At 48.6% G+C, this 20,253-nt stretch overlaps 1 protein-coding gene across 1 annotated transcript; it reads right to left on the bottom strand.

Annotated features, from left to right (window-relative positions):
- Nucleotides 1-11,244: 11,244 nt before the first annotated feature.
- KLF6 (KLF transcription factor 6) lies at nucleotides 11,245-20,011 on the bottom strand. The gene is made up of 4 exons (XM_005901807.3): nucleotides 19,671-20,011; nucleotides 16,279-16,855; nucleotides 14,749-14,872; nucleotides 11,245-14,280 (listed from the first exon to the last, which is right to left on the bottom strand). The coding sequence occupies exons 1-4, from the start codon at nucleotides 19,872-19,874 to the stop codon at nucleotides 14,229-14,231; spliced, it is 957 nt and encodes a 318-aa protein (XP_005901869.1). The 5' UTR covers nucleotides 19,875-20,011; the 3' UTR covers nucleotides 11,245-14,228.
- Between the last annotated feature and the right edge of the window lie 242 nt (nucleotides 20,012-20,253).

Raw genomic sequence — 20,253 nt, 5'->3', positions numbered from 1 at the left:
TTGAGAAGAAAGGGAATTAATATTTGCAAATGCCTGTTTCATATGATTCCTAGGGATCATATGATCCTTGTATGATTCCTAGAGAGTTTTGCAAGGAAGATGTTGTCCCTTTTTCACAGATGTCGCACTGAAGGCTCAGAGAGGTTGAGTGACTCACACATGGTCACACAGCTCAGGCATGGCAGAACTCAAATGGTTCTAAATCCCCCTGCATTCTATTGTCCCAGGCCTCCTCCCAGGGCACAAGTCACAACCCCACTATCCAGTTTTGTGAGGACACACCTCGAATCTCTTCAGGCATCTCACCCAGGTGCTTCCTTCTGGTCTGAGGCTGAGGGCGCGGTGTCTCTTGGACTCAGGCCCGGGAGATTAAGTCCTGGTGAAATGCGTCAGGCAACCTTCCTAAGCCTGACTGATTTTCCCAGAACAGGTACAGATGGGTGAGGAAAGTGCAGAATCTTGCTCGACAGCCCCACCCCCAGAGCCCCCTCCTGACTCACGGGCCATCTGGGGGCGAGTTGGAAGACCTGAGTCACTGCAGCTGCCAGAGGGCCGCACCCCATGAGCCTGAATAACACCCCAGTTACCCTGCAGTGCTGAGGGGTCACCAACAGTTTAGCCGAATAAAGGTTTGTAGGATGCTTGGGGCTCAGGGACACTGGCTGCTGCAGCCTTAGGGGCCCCTTTCTTAGACAGGGATGGGGGCGCCTGCTCTCATGGGTTTGGGGAGAGTGAAGTGAGACAGTATTCACCATGGATTCGTGGGCACACTCTCTCAGCCCCATGACAGATGTGCCATCTGAAGAGCAGCAGTGGAGTCCGAAAGCCCAGGCTGCAATGGGTGCTGCTGCAACCCATTCTCCATCCACCAGTTGTGGCCGGCCCACGACCTCCAAGGTCAAGGAAGCTGCCATGACTGTGACTCAGCAGGAAGCAGACGGAGTGGGGAGCCAGAAGGCCTGGGTTCTAACAGGCCTAACATTAAGGTCTTGCTACATGAGAGTTCATGGCATTTGTATTTCAGACTCAGGGAGCAACACACAGGGAATAACAGGCAGAGAACAGAAAGCTGCAGCTCTGAAATTGGTCTTGTTGAAGCTACATTCTGTGGGAGTTAGACGTGTGACATTTGAGGAGCCTGGGCTCTGTATCTACAAGACGTTTACAGAATTGAGCTCAAAGCTGAGGCAGATTATACCGTCTGTCATGTTTCAGTTGCTAAGACATATCCAACTCTTTGTGAGCCCATGGTCTGCAGCACGCCAGGCTTACCTGTCCTTCACTATCTCCCAGAGTTTGCTCAAACTCATGTCCATTGAGTCAATGATGCCATCCAACCATCTCATCCTCTCTCACCCCCTTCTCCTCCTGCCCTCAATCTTTCCCAGCATTAGAGTCTTTTCCAATGAGTCAGCTCTTCACATCAGGTGGCCGAAGTATTGGAGCTTCAGTTTTAGGAGCTTCATTCCTTACAATGAATATTCAGGGTTGATTTCCTTCAGGATTGATTGGTTTGATCACCTTGCTGTCCAGGGGACTCTCAAGAGTCCAAAGTATTGGAGCTTCAGTTTTAGGAGCTTCATTCCTTACAATGAATATTCAGGGTTGATTTCCTTCAGGATTGATTGGTTTGATCACCTTGCTGTCCAGGGGACTCTCAAGAGTCTTCTCCAACACCACAGTTAAAAAGCATAAGTTCTTCAGCACTCAGCCTTCTTTATGGTCTTACATCCACACATGACTACTGGAAAAACCATAGCTTTGACTATACAGAACTTTGTCAGCAAAGTGATGTCTCTGCTTTTTAATATGCTGCCTAAGTTTGTCATAGCTTTTATAGGTTTGTTGAGCCCTTGCCAGCAGGTAAATTCCTCCCATCTGGGCTCTGCTTCCTGGGATGGGGGGACCTGAAAGGGAGATGTCCCCCATTTCAGGAGGGGACACTCCAGAGTGTAAGAGACTCCAGGAGATCTCATCTTATGGTTAGAAACGTCCAAAGCTGCCCTTTGGCTCAGGTCTGCTGGATCCTAAAGCACTTCCACCTTCTGATCTAAGGTCTGTGCAGAGACTCGTCCCCAGTGGTTCCTCACTCACTTCATCGCGGTTGTAGAAAGGGGATGGATGGATGGGTTTGGCCATTGACCACTGCATTGTGAGGGGCCTCGGAAAGGATGTCGAGGAATTGAAGGGGAAATTTCACCAAGGTAGTGACCAGCCCGTCTGTTCTGTAGGTGCAAGCCTCAAGTGTGGTCTGTACCCACAGAGCCAATACTGTTTGTTTGTGGCTGTCACTGCTGTTACTTGCTAGGAGTCGGGGCGGGGGCTGAAGTCTGGTCACTGTTCTGTTGTCCTCCAGTCCTGAGCTGACCTTGCTCCCAAAGTTTTCTCTAACCTTGAAGCACAGCAAACGCGAGGCTTCAGGATGACAACGTCAAGTGTAGACAAAGCATGCTCTATCTGAGTTATGCAAATGAGGGTGATCTGACCATTTCATAACCAGGCGGCTGCTAGTTGGTTCAACCAGTGCTTAGCAACACCACCATCTCAGGAAACCTTCTCTCTACCAGCAACGCCTGTCCTCTTTATACGAAGAGAACTCTCAGTAGTGGGCCCATAGCAGAAACTGACTGATCGTTAGGCAAAGATGAATATTATGTACGTGACATGCGTATCCAGGACAGGAAACTACAGCAGCATCTCCTTGTAAGGCAGAAAGCAAGCAGCTGTAGTCTTGATTTCTGCCTTTCATTTAAGTAGCTTGCTGGAGCAGAGCTGGCAAAAGTGTAGGCATATTCAACAAACAGCCTTAACTGCTCAAGTCATACCGAGAATAGTAGCTGTATCTGTATGCGCTATTTTGAACTGACATTTTCCTATATCTGTGAATTTCAGGAGAGTATTTTAAAATTATTTTTCCCGGATGACAAAAAAGAAAGCACAGCGATCATCTGAATCTGAATCGAGCGAACTCTGATGGGAATCACCCCTCTTGGCACCAGGTCCCAAGCTGAGCTCATTCCATGGATCATTTCTAGTCCTAATGACAGTCAGCGTCTTGGCTATTTATTGTCATCCCCAGTGTTACAGGTGAGAAAATCAAAGCAGAAGGAGGTAAGAAAAAGGGAGGTGAGTGGGCTGCAGCATCCTAGTATTTGAGCCCAGTCTTCCAGGGATGCTGAAGCTCCAATACTTTGGTCACCTGATGAGAGGCAACAACTCATTGGAAAAGACCCTGATGCTGGGAAAGATTGAGGGCAGGAGCAGAAGGGGGGTTGCAGAGGATCATATGGTTGGATGGCATCATCAACTCAATGGACTGGAGTTTGAGCAAACTCTGGGAGATATTGAAGGACAGGGGAGCTTGGCATGCTGCAGCCCATCGGGTCTCAAAGAGTCAGACACGACTGAGAGACTGAACAACAACTCCATTTGGGATGTCTTTTCTGTGTGTTTGCTCCTGACGGCTGTGGCACCAGCCTCAGCGATCCAGGGAGACCGGCATCTCTGCCTTGAACACATGGAACATCTTGACTGAAGTGACAGAGCTGGGGTGGACCCTGGCCGGGGACCAACCTTCAGGCACCAGAGCATTTTGTTTGTTGCTGAGATGTCCTGAAAGGATGCTTCCCTGGGGTGGCTCATAAAAATCAATCGACTGGGAAAGTTGCTAAAAAAAATGATGGCATGTGAGAAAATTTTCTACCCAAGGGATGTGAGACAAAAACAGCCTTTTATCTAAGAGAAAAGTGGACGAGGCCTTGTTTCCTCTAGGTCTCCTGGGGCCGGGGACAGAATCAGGAATGTTGATGTGGGTCTTCTAGTCAATGCCTGCAGCCCATGTAGAAAGGGCCCCTTGCTCAGGTGACTAGTCAATACCTGTGGCCCCTGTAGCAGGGCTCCTTCCTCAGGTGAGAGCAGGCTCAGAGCTTCTGGAACTCGTCCTGGTTATACAGATGTTCGTGGGAGTGATTCAAAGTCAATTTTTTCACCTCAAAAGCTCACCGGATCATGTTACTTTCAGCAGGGAAAAAATTGCAAGCCCTTGTAGTGTGTGATCACATCCAACACATGATGAGTCACATGATGATGACAGCTTAGTCACCCACTTGACCTTGAAGGAAAGACGACCCCCCTGGACTGCAAGCAGCAAAACTGATATCCCATGGCAGGATGGAGGAGCAGGCTGTGAGAGAGGAACTTGTAGACATTTTAACTGGTCATCAGGGACTCTATGCCTATTGCTCAGTTGTGTCCAGCTCTTTGTGACCCCATGGATTGTAGCCTGCCAGGCTCCTCTGTCCATGGGGTCCTCTAGGCAAGAATTCTGGAGTGGGTTGCCATTTCCTTCTCTGGAGGATCTTCCCGACCCAAGGATTGAACCCATGTCTCCTGTGTTGGCAAGGGGATTCTTTACCCCTGAGCCATCCTGGAAGCCCACCCATTTATTCCTCCTGTGCCAAAGGCTCATATCCAGAATTAAAAATGCATTGCATTCAGTGTGGAAGTAATACGTCAAAACACTTGAATGTTTAAATTGTACTAACAAGTCCAGAAAGCCAGTTTTCCTACAGCTTTGCTTTCATTTCCCCGAGCAGCTCCAGAGGCATGAGGCTCCTTCTGGAGAGTTCAATGCGCCTCTATTCAATTCACATGAGCTGAAGGCAGGGGCACTTGCTAGGTGACGCCCACTGGCCACAGATCCAGCTGGTGTCATTTACACAGAGCCACGCCCACTGGTGCGTGGATTTCCCCAATGGTTTTCCTCTAATCTTCAGCTACTTCCTCTTCTTGAATAACTTTTCCATCTAAGGCGACAGAGGAGAAGAATGGGCTGAACATAAGGCATGCTCAGCCTTTCTGGCCACTGATGGATAGACATCTATCTAGGGATAGACATCCAGGAATAGATGTACCATAGACACAACTGAAGCGACTTAGCAGCAGCAGCAGCAGCAGAGGCCTCATACAGTGGATAAGTTGGGCAGCTGGATTTTATTAAGCACTTATCCTAGGAATTAAGGTCTCTGTGCTTTGGACACAGGAAAAAGTCGTGGTAGGGTCATCTTTTCATTCATTCGTTGAAGAGGCATTACTAGAGTACCCTCACCAGGGGCTGGGCTCTCAGAAATGTAAAACTGTGGGTACACAGTCTTGGCAGAAAGGAACTCCTACTCACGGGGAGGGTGGGAGAGAGGGAGGGAAGCAGAGAGAGAGAAAGAGAGGAAAGGGAGACTAAGGAAGCCCAGAGGAAAGGGACACTAAGGAAGCCCAGAGCAGAGGCAGGTGATGGATCCAGATTCTGGAGAGCAGACAAGACCTGGGGGGTGGGGACACTTCCCTCCCTTTCTGACGATTACCCCTTGGGGAGGATGTGCCAGGTACTCATGCTCTGCAGCACAGATGGAAACAAATACGTCTGCGTCCTGATTGGGAGTTCCCAGGCTGTCAGGTGTACAGGCTCCAGCAGTATTGCAGAAGTCAGGGGGGCATCAGGCGTGACTCCCAACCTCGAGGCTGGGCTGTGTGGTCAGATGGGGGCCCCCGGGGACTGCTTAGCAGGTCTAATGGATCCCTAGTTGAGGGCTGTGAGCTGATGGCGAAGGACCGTGGGTGCAGAGAGCGCACTGTCATCAGCACGGCTTGGTACACACACAGCCAGCTTTGCTCTGAAAGGCTCAGCTCTCTAGCCGAGCATCATGAACGAGAAACCAGGTACCTCTCACTGGTATCAGAGGAGGCAAGCAGGAGGCAAGGGACAGGAGCTTCAGGAAGGGGACCCTCCGTGGCTGGCGTGGCCTGGGAGGCTGGGGGCTAGGTTGGTGTATAAGCTACAGTTTGAAGAGAAGGCTTGGGACTCAGTCTTCTGCTCTGGCAGCCAGAGGGGCTTGTTGCAAGGTGCCTGACAGCCCGTCGACACTCCCCAGTTGAGTGAGTGAATGAATGAATGAATAAATGGGCTTTGCTCCCGATGCTCCATCACTGACTCCTGAGGACTATGGAGGATGCAGACGTGGTCTGCCCCATACTTTACACAGAGGTGGGCACCTGTGATGTCTACAGCATCTAAAAATTGGAGACGTCAACAGGTAGCAAAGCAGAACCTATTATGACAGTGGAGAGAGATGGGCTGGCTTATCTCTCAGGCTGCCTCCCACTGACCATATGGCTTGGTCGACTGGGCCTTGGGTTCATTCCCTGCAAGAGGAGAATGTGGGTTCTGTGTCATTCGTCAAAAGCAATGTAAGTTCAGCTCACTGAGCCTGTTGGTCAGTTCAGTGGTCAGAGTGTTCACAGCTTTTAGCAGGAAAGTGCGTCTCCCTTCCTGCAAGATTGCAGTGCAGCAAGCATTTCAGGAAGAAGCTGCTTTATTGATCATAAAATGCAACGTAAACATGGGCTTGTCCTTCACTGAATTCACTGCAAAATTATGTTGTGGAAATTAAATGTGGCTGACTTTTTCCTAATGCTGTGTGTTAAATTCCACTGCTAGACAAATTCGACAGGAAGACAAAAATTATTTTCCTAATTGAGAGATAAATATCCACCATGGGATATGATCATGACTACTATTGATCCCTATATCCCTTGTCTCTAATCTTTCAATGATCTGAAAAGGGTCTCACTATTCTCATTTCAGAGATGGGGAAAAACAAAGCTGAAAGGGTTTCGAGTAACCATCTCCAAGCCAGGGATTAGCGATTCATTTTGAGAGCAGCAGGTGAGAGCGGTCATCGCTGCCTCCGCGGAACACAATAGGGTAATACCTGCCCAGTCTTTGCAAAATACAATTAATAGAATTCCCTTAAAAACACACACACAATTAGCATAGGATACTGTTAAGGATTTCCAAGGAAAGTCACCATAAAGAAAGGTGAATGACGTTCCCTGAATGACTTTCCCCATCCTTGTCCTGTCTTCATTTCCAGGGGCCATTTGGACTGCTTGCTGGAATTCTCACCTCCTTAAAAGGCGAGTTCCTTGTTACCTACGGGAAGTGCCCAGTGGGTGGGTCATGACTGATTAACGATGAACCAGAAGCTGCCAGTAAGCCTTCCTCTCTCAAACGCCATAAACATTTCTGGCCAAAATGGGACTGAACCTGCTCCCTTGGTCCCCTCCTCCTGACTCACACCAAGTGCGCCCTGCAGCAGGGGCTGGAGAAACTCAGGAGGTGGGTGGTGATCCCCTGGGCCGTCCTTACGGGCTACTCTTCACCTAGCAGAGGCTCCTGTCCCGGCTTTACTGGGGCTCATTCAGGTCGCAGGGGCAGCCTCACCCACACCGGACTCTCAGAGGTCTCAGCTCCAGTCACCTCCTCTCCATCATCTGATGTAGCTGGACGACAGACAGACATTCCAAATCGTTATCATCACAGTTCAGTCCTTAGGAAACAGTGAGGTTCTCTTCCATTTTCTTCAACTAAATATTTTATCTATCTGAATGTTGCCCAAAGGCAAGTTTACCACAAAGAGTTAAATTTTTACAGTTAAAACACTCACACATGTATACATATACGTCTCTTGGGAAGTCAGCACAGCTTTTGAACTTTCAAGTAAATGACCTATTTTGGGGAGGATGGTAAACTGAGTGAACATAGGGGTGACAATCAGTGAAGATTTTGTCAAATTCTGCTGAAAGGGAAGACAGGGCCCAGTTCACTTATGGCCACTTCACCTGCCCCCACAGGGTCACCACTCTGCCATCTCCGCGGCCATACAATCGGCAAACGACACCAGGCAGGGCCGCCTGCTTTTACGGTGAGTTAGTTGATAAAGCCCATGCTTGTCATCACCTATCTTGTGCATCTGGAAGCAAGTCTTGCACAACCACAGTGAAATGTGGTAATGTGAAGCTTAAGAAATCGAGGGGAACAGAGCTAGGCTCAATCCATACATGCAAGTCACCGGCATGGGTGCTTGGAAATCAAGCAAGTACAAAGCTTCCCAGATGTGATTTCTGCATCACGGGGAACACCATCCACTGTCAGCAGCTAAGCCTTGTAAAAAGTTACTAATTGTTTGTTCACGTCACCTTTGGATGGGGGCTGTGAATTTAAGGAAGAGTTCTAGATCATGTGACATTTTTTTTTTCTTTTAGTACAATTATGTAAAGGGAAGTCAGCACAAGGTTTAGCAACATGAATGTGAAGGAACTCACAGTGACAAAGGGCATTCTAGTTAAATCTGACTTTTATTGAAAATTCTGTGCTTACTGCTCAGTCCAGCACGGCTCCTGTGAGGACATGTGGTACCCAGACTCCATCTCGTCTTTGTCTCTTACCATTCATAGACATTTAGGGAATTCTCATTAAAATTACTTAGAGTGAAACAGAGAGACCATGTTATAAAATAAATCTGGTTAAATACACTTTGTTGTATTGCCTCATTTATGTGATGCATGGACCTAATTTTCTTCTCTTTGTCTCTTAACTATGTACATTAGGTGATGCTTGCCAATTAATGCAGGATGTCACATCCCCGATTGCTTTCTCAAGCTTCTTAAACATTAAAAATAAATATGTGCCATCTGTCTCATTTCTTGAAAGCAATTCAAAATGGTTACTTTTGTTTGCTTAGGATTACAGCACAGTTTATAGCTTCAGTGCTTCTGAATTATAAAAAAGTTCTGTCTCCCTTTCTTAAACGTAACTTCATTTTAAGGTGAATCCATCAGAAGAGTGGAAGGCTCTGGTGAGACAGAAACTAGTGCCAGATGGTGATGAAACCTTTGGTCTTTGGCATTTGAGAGATGTGGCCTGGATGCCAGGCCTGATGCATCCTACTGAGCCACCTAGAAAAAGCAAGTTCATCTAGTGGTGCCTGAGTAGTCCTCACCTGTGAAATGGGGATAATGTCTGCCATGTGCAGTACACTGGGAAATATGAATAAAGTCACACACAGACACACATATATAACATATTCCCTCCTCAGTTCGTAGTTAAGACACAACAAATGGTAGATACTATCGCTTTCATCATCACCCAGTTTGAGGAGGGGAATATTTCAAGTTGGGAAGGAAAGTTGTTAAAAAAAAAAAAAAGCCTAGCTTACCACAAGCCGCAACTACTGAAGCCTGTGTGTCTGAGAGCCTGTGCTCTGTAACAGGAGAAGCCGCCGCAGCGAGGAACTGCAGCGCCACAACTAGAGAAAAGCCTTTGCTGCAGTGAAGACCCAGCGCAGCCAAAGATAAAAAAATAAAATAATACATAAATGCAATTTTTAAAAACTTAGAGAAAAAGAAAAAAAATATCTCATGGGGGCATGAGGTTAAAAACTAAGAAGGAAGTTGCATAGGAAAGCTACGTTCTTTCTCTACAGCAATTAAAATGTAAAAGTAAACAACCTGACTCCATCACCTCCCCCACCCTCTGGGCACGCAGGTCAGCTGGGAACCTGTGCCATGGGATTGGTGAGCTGGGAGAACTTAGAGGCTTTGGGTCTGCAGTGGCTACAATGGCTGTTTTCAAAGAGTTGTTTTTTGTTTTTGTTTTTAATTTAAAAAATGGTATGTATTATGGCACCAAATGTCTAAATAACTTAACTATAATTAAAGGGGTAAGGGGATATTTGAGAACATTCCCCTTTCCATTCTAAGTCAGAGCAATTTTCTCAACAATACCGTCTACTGTGGCATGAGAGAACTTTCTAGATCTGAGCGGAGCATTCCGAGGAGGGTGGACATGTAATTTGAAGTCCACCCTATACTCACAGACCACAGAATTGCAGTGCTCTACAAAATGCTAGATACATGTGACCAAGCCCAAAATATTTCAGCAATAAGAAAGCTGAGGTCCAGTGTGGCTCAGCAAATTGTCCAAAAGCACACAGAACAGATCTTTTCTTTTAGCTAAGTTTCAACACTTCTGTTAAGTAGAGTGAAAATTTTTGTCCTTCTATAAATATCCTGGGTTTACAGCTGATTCCTTGCATGGCAGTTCTCCTAGCAGCCTTATTTGAACATAACTGGGCTGTTCGGCATAGTCCTCGCATGACAAAGTGGTCAAGTCTCACTAGTAGCCGAGAATGCATTATCAAGCCTTTATTTAGCGCTACAGTCGGGGCAATCCAACTATTAGTCATCCTGACATGTGCTTTGAACACAACACACCCAAGAGTCCTGGCAAAAACTGCATCTGCTTCCTTCACCCTCCCACACCACACTCCTTTCGAATGGCTGATATTTTTACCGCAGTTCTAGAAAGAAAATTACTTAACATTCCTAATCTGGGGATGCACTTCAGCTTCTCCTCCTCAATTATCAAATTAAAAGGCAGCTCGTGTAAACCCTGCTCACGAGGCAAAATGTAGAACCAGAACCGCTACAGACACAGGGAGCCCTTCCAGCAACAACTAGAGAACTTCCTTAAATTAAGAACGAGCTTAAGCAGCTCAGTCTCTCAGAAATTTCCACCATCCCACTGCCCCCTCCAGCAGGCACATACCAGTTCTACCCTGTCCCCACTAAGGAGCTTAATATGATCTGAACACAAACTCGTTTGCCACTCATCACACAGCAGGACTATGATCTCACGCTGGGAAACATTTCTAGAAAACCAAAAGCTACCCTATTTTCAAAAAAAAAATTTACATTGAATGAATCCCATCTGCCTTAAGGGGAAAAAAAAAAAATTGGGCGATCAGGTAACTAATTCACCTCCTGCCCTATTTTGCTGGTCTGACCAGAGAAGGTGGTGGTGGGGGAGGAGAGGTAAGGGAGGGTGTCCTGAAGGCCAGAGGGATGGTTCTGGGGCCTGCTGTCCCCACTGTGTCTGCCCTCTTGGGTGACAACCCAGCCAGGTGTTCAGGCCAGGTTGGAGGTGGCCCCCAGCTCTGACGGCCTTGGTAACAGGTGCCCAGGAGCATGTGACCTTGAACAGGTCCCCAGGAACATCGGAAGTGAACAGGAGGTGCTTGTTCCACCACGTTCCTCGGATGCCTCTGCAGTTTATTCCCAGGCTGGAGTGACAGCGAAAGCACAGCCAGAGTTTCCTCCTGGGCCCCAAAGCCTAGTGGCCAGGCCCTGGAGGAGAACCCAGTGCGCATCAGGGGACCAACCCCAGGCTCCTATTTCCACCTTTGCTGCCAGGACGGTGAGTGGGAGGGAGACAGGCAAGTGGCTGCTGGGGTTGCATAAGGAAGATTTCCCAAGGAGGAGCCCAGTGATTAATCTGGCAGGAATTTATTTCAACACTCCCTCCCTCCACCTCCACCCCCCACCCCCCCACAAAAACAGCCAGACTCAAGATGCTGATAAGAATTCTTTTATGTTATTCCAATAAAAAATACATTCATACAGAAATATAACAATCTTGCAAAAAACAATTTCAAATAAAATCTTGTAAAACAAAATTTTACAAAAATCTTACAAAGATTTTTTAGATAACAGGGTGCTTCAAAATAAAAAGAAAGAAATTTCACTAATAGAAATTTTCTTTTAATGTCAAGCAAAAAGTTTCTGCTTGATTGAGGCTCAGTTATCACCTGAACAGAATTGTAATTCTTTATGTACTTGCTTATTATGAAAATTACAGGCATTGACATACATGGCACCCAGCCCCACCCAATCAAACCACTCCACGGTGTTTCATAAGTGAGACAAGCCAGTGCAAGTTTTTTATTTTTTGTCTTTTGTTTACCTTCTTGCTTAATGGAACTATTATGGCTAAGCACACAGCAGGGCCAAAAAAGGAATTTTTTCCCCCCAAAATCCAGCAAATCAAGTGTCTGGATTTGGAACTGCCAAAAGAAAAAAGTGCATTTTCCCCCTCAGCAAAATAATTTCTTTAGGTAAGTGTATCCATCAGCCCAGATTTAAAAAAAAAAAAAAAAAAACCAGTTATATGAGCTTTTACCATTGCTCATTTTCAGGAAGATCAAACAAAATACCAGCCCAGCCAGACTTATGTGTATATATATATGTATATATATATATATAAATAAATATATATAAAGAGAAGATCCACACCCTTGACCAGCAGCTGCATGGAGGATCAGTTGTCCATGCTGCAGTATGCCAATTCGGGGAAATTACTTGTTGGAAAAACTGGAAGAATCTATGTGCTGGAAAAAAAGTAGCTTCATCTGCATAAAAAATGCTCTCAAAAAGAATCTCTGTGATTAGCTTTCTTTTAGGTTAGATCTTCAATAAGGCTGACGTTTGAAATCAAAACCTTAGTGTGTCTGAGACCAAACAACCAGCGGGCTAGTATTCCGTTCATGGCAGTTCTGAATGGCCAAGGGACCCTATCCCAGACCCACCTATGATGATGAGTGACTTGGCAGTCTGGAAGAGATCTGATGCCAAAGGCCTGTGGCAAACTGTTAAATGAAAGATAAAGCCTTTATAAAAGTTACAGTTTTCATTTTTACCTCCTTTATGGCCATTTTGAAATAGGTCTTCACAGGCTGTGGAATTTTCTAGCTATACATTCTAATTTCTCCTTAAAAAATATTTATATATTATTCATATATATGTATATATATATACACACACACATACACATATTATACACACAAATGTACATACACAAGAATTTCGCCCACTTTTTAAAAAAGTAATATACCTTCTGTGTTACCAACAGATAGCTAGATAGATACGCGAGAAACTTGTGCCTTTTAAGCAAATACATTGTTTTTTAATACTTCTGTATCTTTAATACGTGTGAAAATGTTACATATTAAACACAGCCGGTGTATGATCTGTACAAGTGTTGTGCAAAGTCTATATTGAAGTCTCACCCTCACGGTGGCAGAAATGGTCTGATTTTCCAATTATCATGTGTTTCCCACTTGAACACTGACAGTCAAGTTGTCTAAGCTATTGAGTAAATACTGACTTGTTTGGGGAGTTTTCATCTATTTGACTTGTGAAGTAGGACCTTAAAGAGTTTTGTTTTTTTTTTCTGTATTAAATATTGATACAGTACAAAGCCAGGTGAAAAAAGAGCCTTAATAAAGCATGCATCACCCATTCCCCTGTATGAGACCCCCACAGGAGGGGCCACTTGCGTAAGGCACCATTATTAAGATCTACAGTGCATTAACAGCTAGAAAACCAGAAATGAGTCCTCAAGGCATAAATAAGAGAAACTTAGCTGCATGAGAAAACAGTTTCTAAGCTTTAGTGGTTTCATCCACCCAACTGAGAAAAATTTTAGGTTCTGAGTCTAGTGGGACGTTAGACCAGCGATTCCCAGCCTTGGTGTCCCGGACACCCAACTCGTGCCCAATGTCTCCCAAGGGCAACTTGAAATTCTCCAAAAAGGTAATACGAATTCGGAACCACTGACAAAATAGTCCTACACTGCACAACGCCTCTCTAGAAGGGGAGTGTTACGAATAAATCCAAGGGGCGGGAGTTGGGGGGGGTGGAGCATCATGTATTGCCAGGCCCAGATGGCTAGGGGGTCACCTGATTCGACCAATTGTTATCTTAGCTGCTCAGTGAACTTGGAACCAAAACGGTAGTCCTGATTTAAAAATGGAAAAGCAGATAATTCCCCAGACCATGCATTACTTTTGTCTTAGAAGGAAAAGTTATCCACGTGTTATGTTTGTAGGTACACAGCGTATACAACAGGTAACAAATGAACTCTGTCACAGCAAGCAGCGCCAGCTACTCACTTCACACAGCTGAACCGAACACCGAACGCTCCCGTCACACACCACGGGGGAAGGGGCTCTCCCCACCAACACCCACTCGTCACTCGGGGTCCTGACTCCCACGCCTGCCCTCCACATCTTCCCTTCTTCTTGTCTTTTTTTTTTTCTCTCCTCTAAGGCGCAGACACCCCCTCAGGAAATGAAGGATGGTCATCTCGTCTCACGGAACACGCCTCACACACAGAACATTCAAACTCTGTTTTTTTTTTTCTGTCTCTTGCAGTCTCGCCAGGGAAAGGATGTGCCTCGTTACCCAGTCCGTAGGAGACCCTCCACATACAGCCCACCCACCACTAACATTCTCAGTGCACATGCTCACGGCAAAGGCTTAGGGACCACTCAGAGGACAGGTAACCAGTGGCGAGCCAGGGCCACCCAGACACCACACACCCCGGGTGCCCTGCCGCTTCGGACGTGACTGTTCTCGCCCTCGAAAGACCTTCCCAGTAGGTCCTGGAGGTGACCGGGCAGGGTGCAAAATGGCTTTGGCTGGAACACGCACCCTCCTTCCGCGGCCGTCTCAGCCTGGAAGCCTTTTTAGCCCGCAGGAGTTGTCGCTCTGCCCCCTCAGAGGTGTCTCTTCATGTGCAGGGCCAGGTGGTCGGACCTGGAGAAACACCTGTGGAGAGAATCGGGGTCCCAGACATCAGTTCTCCTGCCCTGCAGGTCACAGACCTCTGCCCCGAGCTCCCCAACCTCAGCCTCTCCCCAGGAGGGTGCACTCCCCCAGCTGAGTCACCCCATCCTCATTTGGGGCAGGAAATTCCAACTGACAGAAGTATCTACATCAAAGAGGCCACCAGTGAGTTCTTGGGAATGTCACTAGACTTTACTACCTGGCCTTCAAATCTGAAAACTGATCAAGGGTTGTTCCTCGGAAAGTATGAACGAAATCACCCGATTCTCAGGCACTCAAATACCTGGGGCTACCTAACCCGGAGGACTGGCAAACAAGAGCCTTTTTAAAAAAGTCCTGGGCTGAAAAGAGAAATGCCACTACAGGCCCGGAGGATGGCTGCCCGCTGCGGGGTGACGGCATGCCTGCTCCCGGGGATGGCACCCCCGCCCCTGTGGTTCATGCACGTACCTGTCACAGTGAGAACATTTAAAAGGCTTGGCACCAGTGTGCTTTCTGAAGTGTCTGGTTAACTCATCGCTTCTTGCAAAACGCCACTCACACCCTTCCCATGAGCATCTGTAAGGCTTTTCTCCTGGGAAGAGAGCACATGACAGGCACGCCATTACTTCACTGAGCAGTGAGGGAGGGGCCCCGCGACCCCAGCACACGGCCGGGGAGTCCTCTCAGGAGCAGGCTAGGGGGTCACTGCCCTCAGGAACTCAGAACACACACCCGTTAGGGCTGGGAGCCGGTCCTCCCGAGGTACCAGGCAGGGGCTCTTTTCTGACCTAGCCTGGGGACTCCCAGTGCTGGGGGACGGACCCAGGCTTGGCAGGGCCGCATGACCGTGACCAGAGCCAACATGGAAGAATGACAATTACTCAGACCGGAGAAATACTTCCGAGGTGATGTGTCAGGCCACTGGACCCACAGCCTTGGCCAGGGCTGGGTTTTTACTGCTTTCTCCATGGAAACGGTTTCTCTCAAGCACTTATTTTGTTCCTTACTCACTTCCCCGTGGAATGAGGCTCTGTAGTTTCCTCCGGGAAACTACATTTCTCCAAAACCGAGGTCATGAGTTTCTGGGAAGCCCCATTCCAAAGCCTTCAAAGCACTTTCTAAAGGACCAGCAAGACACCCAGTTGACTTCATCCCTTGGCCATTTTACAAATAGGATTTCACTAAAGGTGCTATCTGAGAAATTAAAAAATTCCCACAGCTAGTCCTGAGTGTGCTGCTGGGACCACTGGGAGCCGGTCCGGGGCACCCGGGTCCTGATTCCAGCTCTGCCGTGAGCTGCTTCAGGGATCCCCGTCTCCTCTCATTACTGGCAGCATGAGATTCTGTGTGACGTGACCCTTAAGACTCCTCTCAGGTCTAAGATGTCTGTGACGTTCCAGCAGTTATCCTAGGCTGTCATGGTAACTTGAAACCAAACTATTCTCCAGATTGTGATATTTCATTAGGAAGATATTGTGTTAAAAACTGGCATCAGAAAGCAAAGGCAGCATGACATGCAGAGAAATCCTTACTAGGCACCCGCCGACGATACCGCTTCAGTCGATAGGGTCAGCTAAGAAGACCCCCCCATGGTGACTGACACCCATGTGTGCCACACGGCCGGGCCACCCCCTCTCAACCCTCGAACTCCGTGCCCACAAGTCAGAGGCAACTCCATGTAACATGATGCATGGACACTGCCAGCTGGGCACAGTGGGGTCTCTGTAACCCGGGTGCTTGGGAGTGGGCAGGGGACTGGGTGTAGACAAAGAATGTGATTTACCTCTTGTGTGTTTAATCAGAAAGCGATAGACCATTCATCGGGCACATAAGTCCAGTCTTTCAGCGACTACTCTGTCCTCCCCAGAGACCCAACTTTTTCGGGGGGGAAGAAAGGAGGTGAGGATGTGTCTGCTCCGAGAGCCTCCTGCCCAGCCCCCTCCCAGGGCGGGTGAAATTCAGCAGCGCCCCACCGCCCAGGTCGCAGGAGGGACTGACCTGTGTGGGTGCGCTGGTGTGCTTTCAAGTGGGAGCTTTTGGTGTAAACTTTCCTGCAGCCATTAAAGTGGCAGCGATGCACCCGCCTGCGGCCGTCGGGGGAGGCGTCCCCGCTGCCCTTGTCGCCCGGCTTCCCTGAGGTCCCGCCCCGCGCCTTCCCGGGGGGGTGCAGCTCGCCAGGCACACAGCCCCACAGGTGCGAGGGCTCCCTGCTCAGTTCTGGGGAGGACGGAGGCGTGGAGGTGACCGAGGAACTCAGATTCCCCGAATTGACCAAGACTTCGCTGATGGGGTCGGAGGTAAACTTGGTGGTGGGCGAGAGCTCCTCGGAGCTGTCAGAGGACTCGCTGCTCACATCCGAGTTCAGGCTGTTGGTCTCCAGGTTGTAGCTGAAGCCAGGGCTGTGGAGCGCGTCCTCGGGCGGGCCAGAGGAGGACACCTTCAGGTCCGCGTCCTCCTTTTTCTCCCGAGCCAAGATGATTTTGGTCCACAGATCTTCCTGGCTGTCGAATTTGATCTCGGAGGCTGACACGTAGCAGGGCTCGCTCTGCAGGTAACGTTCCAACTCCAGGCAGGTCTGTGCGAAAGAATCACAGGGAGGCACGTGATTGTGACCACACTGAAAACGGAACCGAAAGCACAATTCCAAAAAAAACCACCAAAACATGCAGGAGCCAAGGGCAGATCAACTGTGGCCTTGCCTCTATAGGACTCCGTGTCTGCAGCAGAGCAAGAGGAGAGCTATCTCTAAGAACGGGACACGTTCAGAAGGAAAACCAGGGCGAAGCCTCTCCCCGCTTCCCCGAGGTGGACCACAATGGCCACAAATGGCTGATGGCCACAGAGGAGCTAGTTTCTGTTAAGAGTTACAGTGTTGACGTTTCTAATGAGTTTCTGTTAGCCACACAAAGGACACCAGCCTCCGACACCCCCACCCCCACCCCCACCCGACAGGTTTAACCAGATTATCAGACAGCCTCCAGAACCCTGTGCATGAAGGACACCCAGGCAGCCTGCTGCTGCGGGCCTGCTGCCCGCAGCACGGTGAGCTCTGACATGGCCATGCGTCCCCTCTGGAGAACCGCTGACAGCACAGGCCGCGCCCAGCCGGGGCAGACGCAGCCAGGGGGACGTCTAGGGTCAGGAACATCAACCGAGCTGCCCAGAAGCTACCCGTTTCCTGTGGAGGAGCCCAGACCTTAGTAGGCTTTCAAAGAATGCCATTCCCAAGTGCAGGGCCATGTGCGCACACAACTTAAATGACTTCCACAGTGGTCAGAGGAAAACAACAACAGGAGTGGAAAAATGGTTCCAGAATGGCCATCTGCTTTTGTAAAGGATGCGGGAGGGGAAATTCCTTTCCCGGCCCTGCTGGGAGTCCCACAATGGACTAGAACTTTATCTGCTGGCCAAGAGTACAACTGTATGAGTCATCACTCTATTTCTTTCACGCAATGCCAAAGGAGACTTCCTTTTGAAATTCTGACCAGCGGCCAAAAAAAGGACCCGGTTCAAATATACATGCAGTGTGTCAGGGACAGAGTGCCCCCCCCCAGCCCCACAACCAACCTTTCCAGAAGCTACAACTGCCGAGACACCAGCATCCCCTCTCCCCACCATCTCAAACTTTCTAGCCACTGGAAAAGAAAAACGGTAGGAAACATTTTAGGATTAAATTATGTCTGCCTTATCTTCACTAGGATCAACTGCCTACATGTCCATATAAGGCTGTCTATACAACTGCAAGTCTACAGATTTACATTGCTACAGCAAACGCCGCTCTCTTTTTTTAAGCAAATCATTTTCAGGGCTAGCCAAGCCCACCCAAAGGGCTCAGGCTTGCTTATTTAGCACAGTGCCTGCTATCAGAATATATCCTTCCCCCTCCCCGCCACCAGACTCTTCACACCGCAAGCAGGAGCAAGCAGAGGGGGAAAAAAACAATCATTGTTTTCTTGTTACCCCTAAAATTAGACGTCTAGGTTACAAAGCACCCTCCAGTGTTCTGAGGAGAGACTGGCGAGATAGCTTATGGATGTTCCAAAGAAAAAGGAAAGCATGTTTACTGAGACCTTGTTAAACTTTAATAATCTGGCTAATTTAAAATCCCCATTATGCCGAGGAGCACTGGGGACCAGAATGAAGCTCTTGGGGAGAGTTTAAAAGCCTCTGAAGGCAACCCAGAGCTCAGCCTGGCTTGTGGCCCAAATCCCAAATGCCCAAGGAAACTACTTAGATCGATTTCAATCACATCCTAGGAAGCTTCAGTAGGAAAAGCTGGGAGGGGAGAGGGAAGGGAGGACTGTGAACAATGAGGCAGGCATGTGAAGGTTGTTCCACTTTGCATTTCATCCCCCTTAAAAGCCTTCTAAGCTTTGAAACCCGCAGAATATATGCGATCTGCTAATTCACTTTGTGACAAAAAGCAAACAGCCTAGTAGGGCAGAGACAACCCCAAACCCTCCTATCTTTTAAAGACAATGGGACAAGTGTCAGAATCTCTCTCCCTTCAGGCAATCCTAACGTAGGAGAAGGGGGAAAAATTAAGTTTTTTAAATGTCCAATGCCCAGAATTCCAATTTCACTAAAAAATGCCGGAAACAGAGACTCCTCTTCCCAAACTGAGACTAGAAGCAATTCGGACAGGCTCATTGTCATATGACTGATAAGTCACTGGTTGTGCAAACATTGGTTTCCCCCCCCCACACCTTTTTTTTCTGGTCAACAAAAGAAGGAGGTAAGAAAAACAAGGCAGATGGAGGCAAATCTTAAGGATTCCAAAGGTAAAGAAACTGAAAATGGCCTGGTAGAGAAAAGGAGCTTGTGGGTGTTTCGCTGGTGAAATTCTTAAGTAAAAAAGAAAGAAAGAAAAACCTGTATGTACAAACACCAAAAAAAAAAAACGGAAAACAAAATACCTTAAAAATAAAAAAGAAGAAAAAATAACCTTGGCACTCCATGCAGGTTCATATGACTAGGTCCAGCTGTGGAGAGCCTGGAGCTGGAACAAGCACCAAACTTCTGCCAAGGGCTGGGGCCGAGATCAGGCCGCGGAGCTGGGTCTACGCTCGGGAAGACGGTTCAGCAGCCCCAGAAAACGGCAAGAACACGGGGAGCGCCCGGCGCCGCTGCGCCCCACTCAGATGACAACTCCGCTCCACGCTCTGAAAGGCCCCTTTGAAGTGCCTTCTGCGCCGGTGCCACAAGTACGTCTTAACAATAACTATTTTAATTTTTTTAAAAAATTTACCCAAACCATTAAAAAAAAGGAAGAAGAAAAAGAACAAAATAAAAAAGAATTGCACCTCCAAGCACACACCGTCCTGCGGGTGCATGCACGCACTCCCTGCTCGGCGCACCGGGGCACCTGGCCCACGAAAATCCCTATTTACCTGTTGCCAGTATTCCTCCAGGGAGGGCAGCGCCGAGAAGTAACCAGTCTCGTGCACAATCTGGAGTTCCTGGAAGATGCTGCACATTGGGAGCACATCCATGTCGGGTTGGAAGAGACCGTCTCCGCTGCTGTAAAAACAGGGAGGCTTGCGGTCTGCAGTCGGGAGCGCGGCGGCCGTGCCTGCAGCGCCGGGGAAGTTCATGCAAACTCAAGTGCGCAGCGATTAGGCGCCGCGGGTTCGGGTCCTGGCCGGAGCCCGGAGACGCGCTCGCGAGCCCGCACAATATTTGCAAACACCGGACTGACTGCAAACGTAACCCCTGCAAAACTTCCCTATTCAAAGCTCCGCTGCCAGCCTCCCCTCCTCCCCGCCCAGCTCCCCCCGCCGCCGCCTCCCCACGTGACTCGCCCGCGCCCGCCCCGCGCGCCGCCCAATCACGCCGCTCCCGGCCCGGGGGCTGCACGGAGATGATGTCAGCTCCGGCCAATCGCGGGCGGCGGCTCACCGCGGCCCCGCCTGGCGTGACCGAGCCTCTCCATCACCGCCCTCGCCATTGGCAGAATTCGAACTTCGGCCGGTT

Source organism: Bos mutus, chromosome 13, assembly GCF_027580195.1.
Source record: "Bos mutus isolate GX-2022 chromosome 13, NWIPB_WYAK_1.1, whole genome shotgun sequence".
Lineage (NCBI taxonomy): Eukaryota > Metazoa > Chordata > Mammalia > Artiodactyla > Bovidae > Bos > Bos mutus.
This window is presented reverse-complemented; position numbering and strand designations above follow the sequence as displayed.

What these genes read in the sequence shown, in the direction of transcription:
- KLF6 (XM_005901807.3), bottom strand. Translation starts at nt 19,874, where the DNA reads ATGAACTTCCCCGGCGCTGCAGGCACGGCCGCCGCGCTCCCGACTGCA. An exon ending in ACACCAGCGCACCCACACAG is followed by an intron (nt 14,873 to 16,278) that starts GTCAGTCCCTCC and finishes CTCTCTTCCCAG; the next exon opens with GAGAAAAGCCTTACAGATGC. An exon ending in AAATGTTCTCACTGTGACAG is followed by an intron (nt 14,281 to 14,748) that starts GTACGTGCATGA and finishes TTCTCTCCACAG; the next exon opens with GTGTTTCTCCAGGTCCGACC.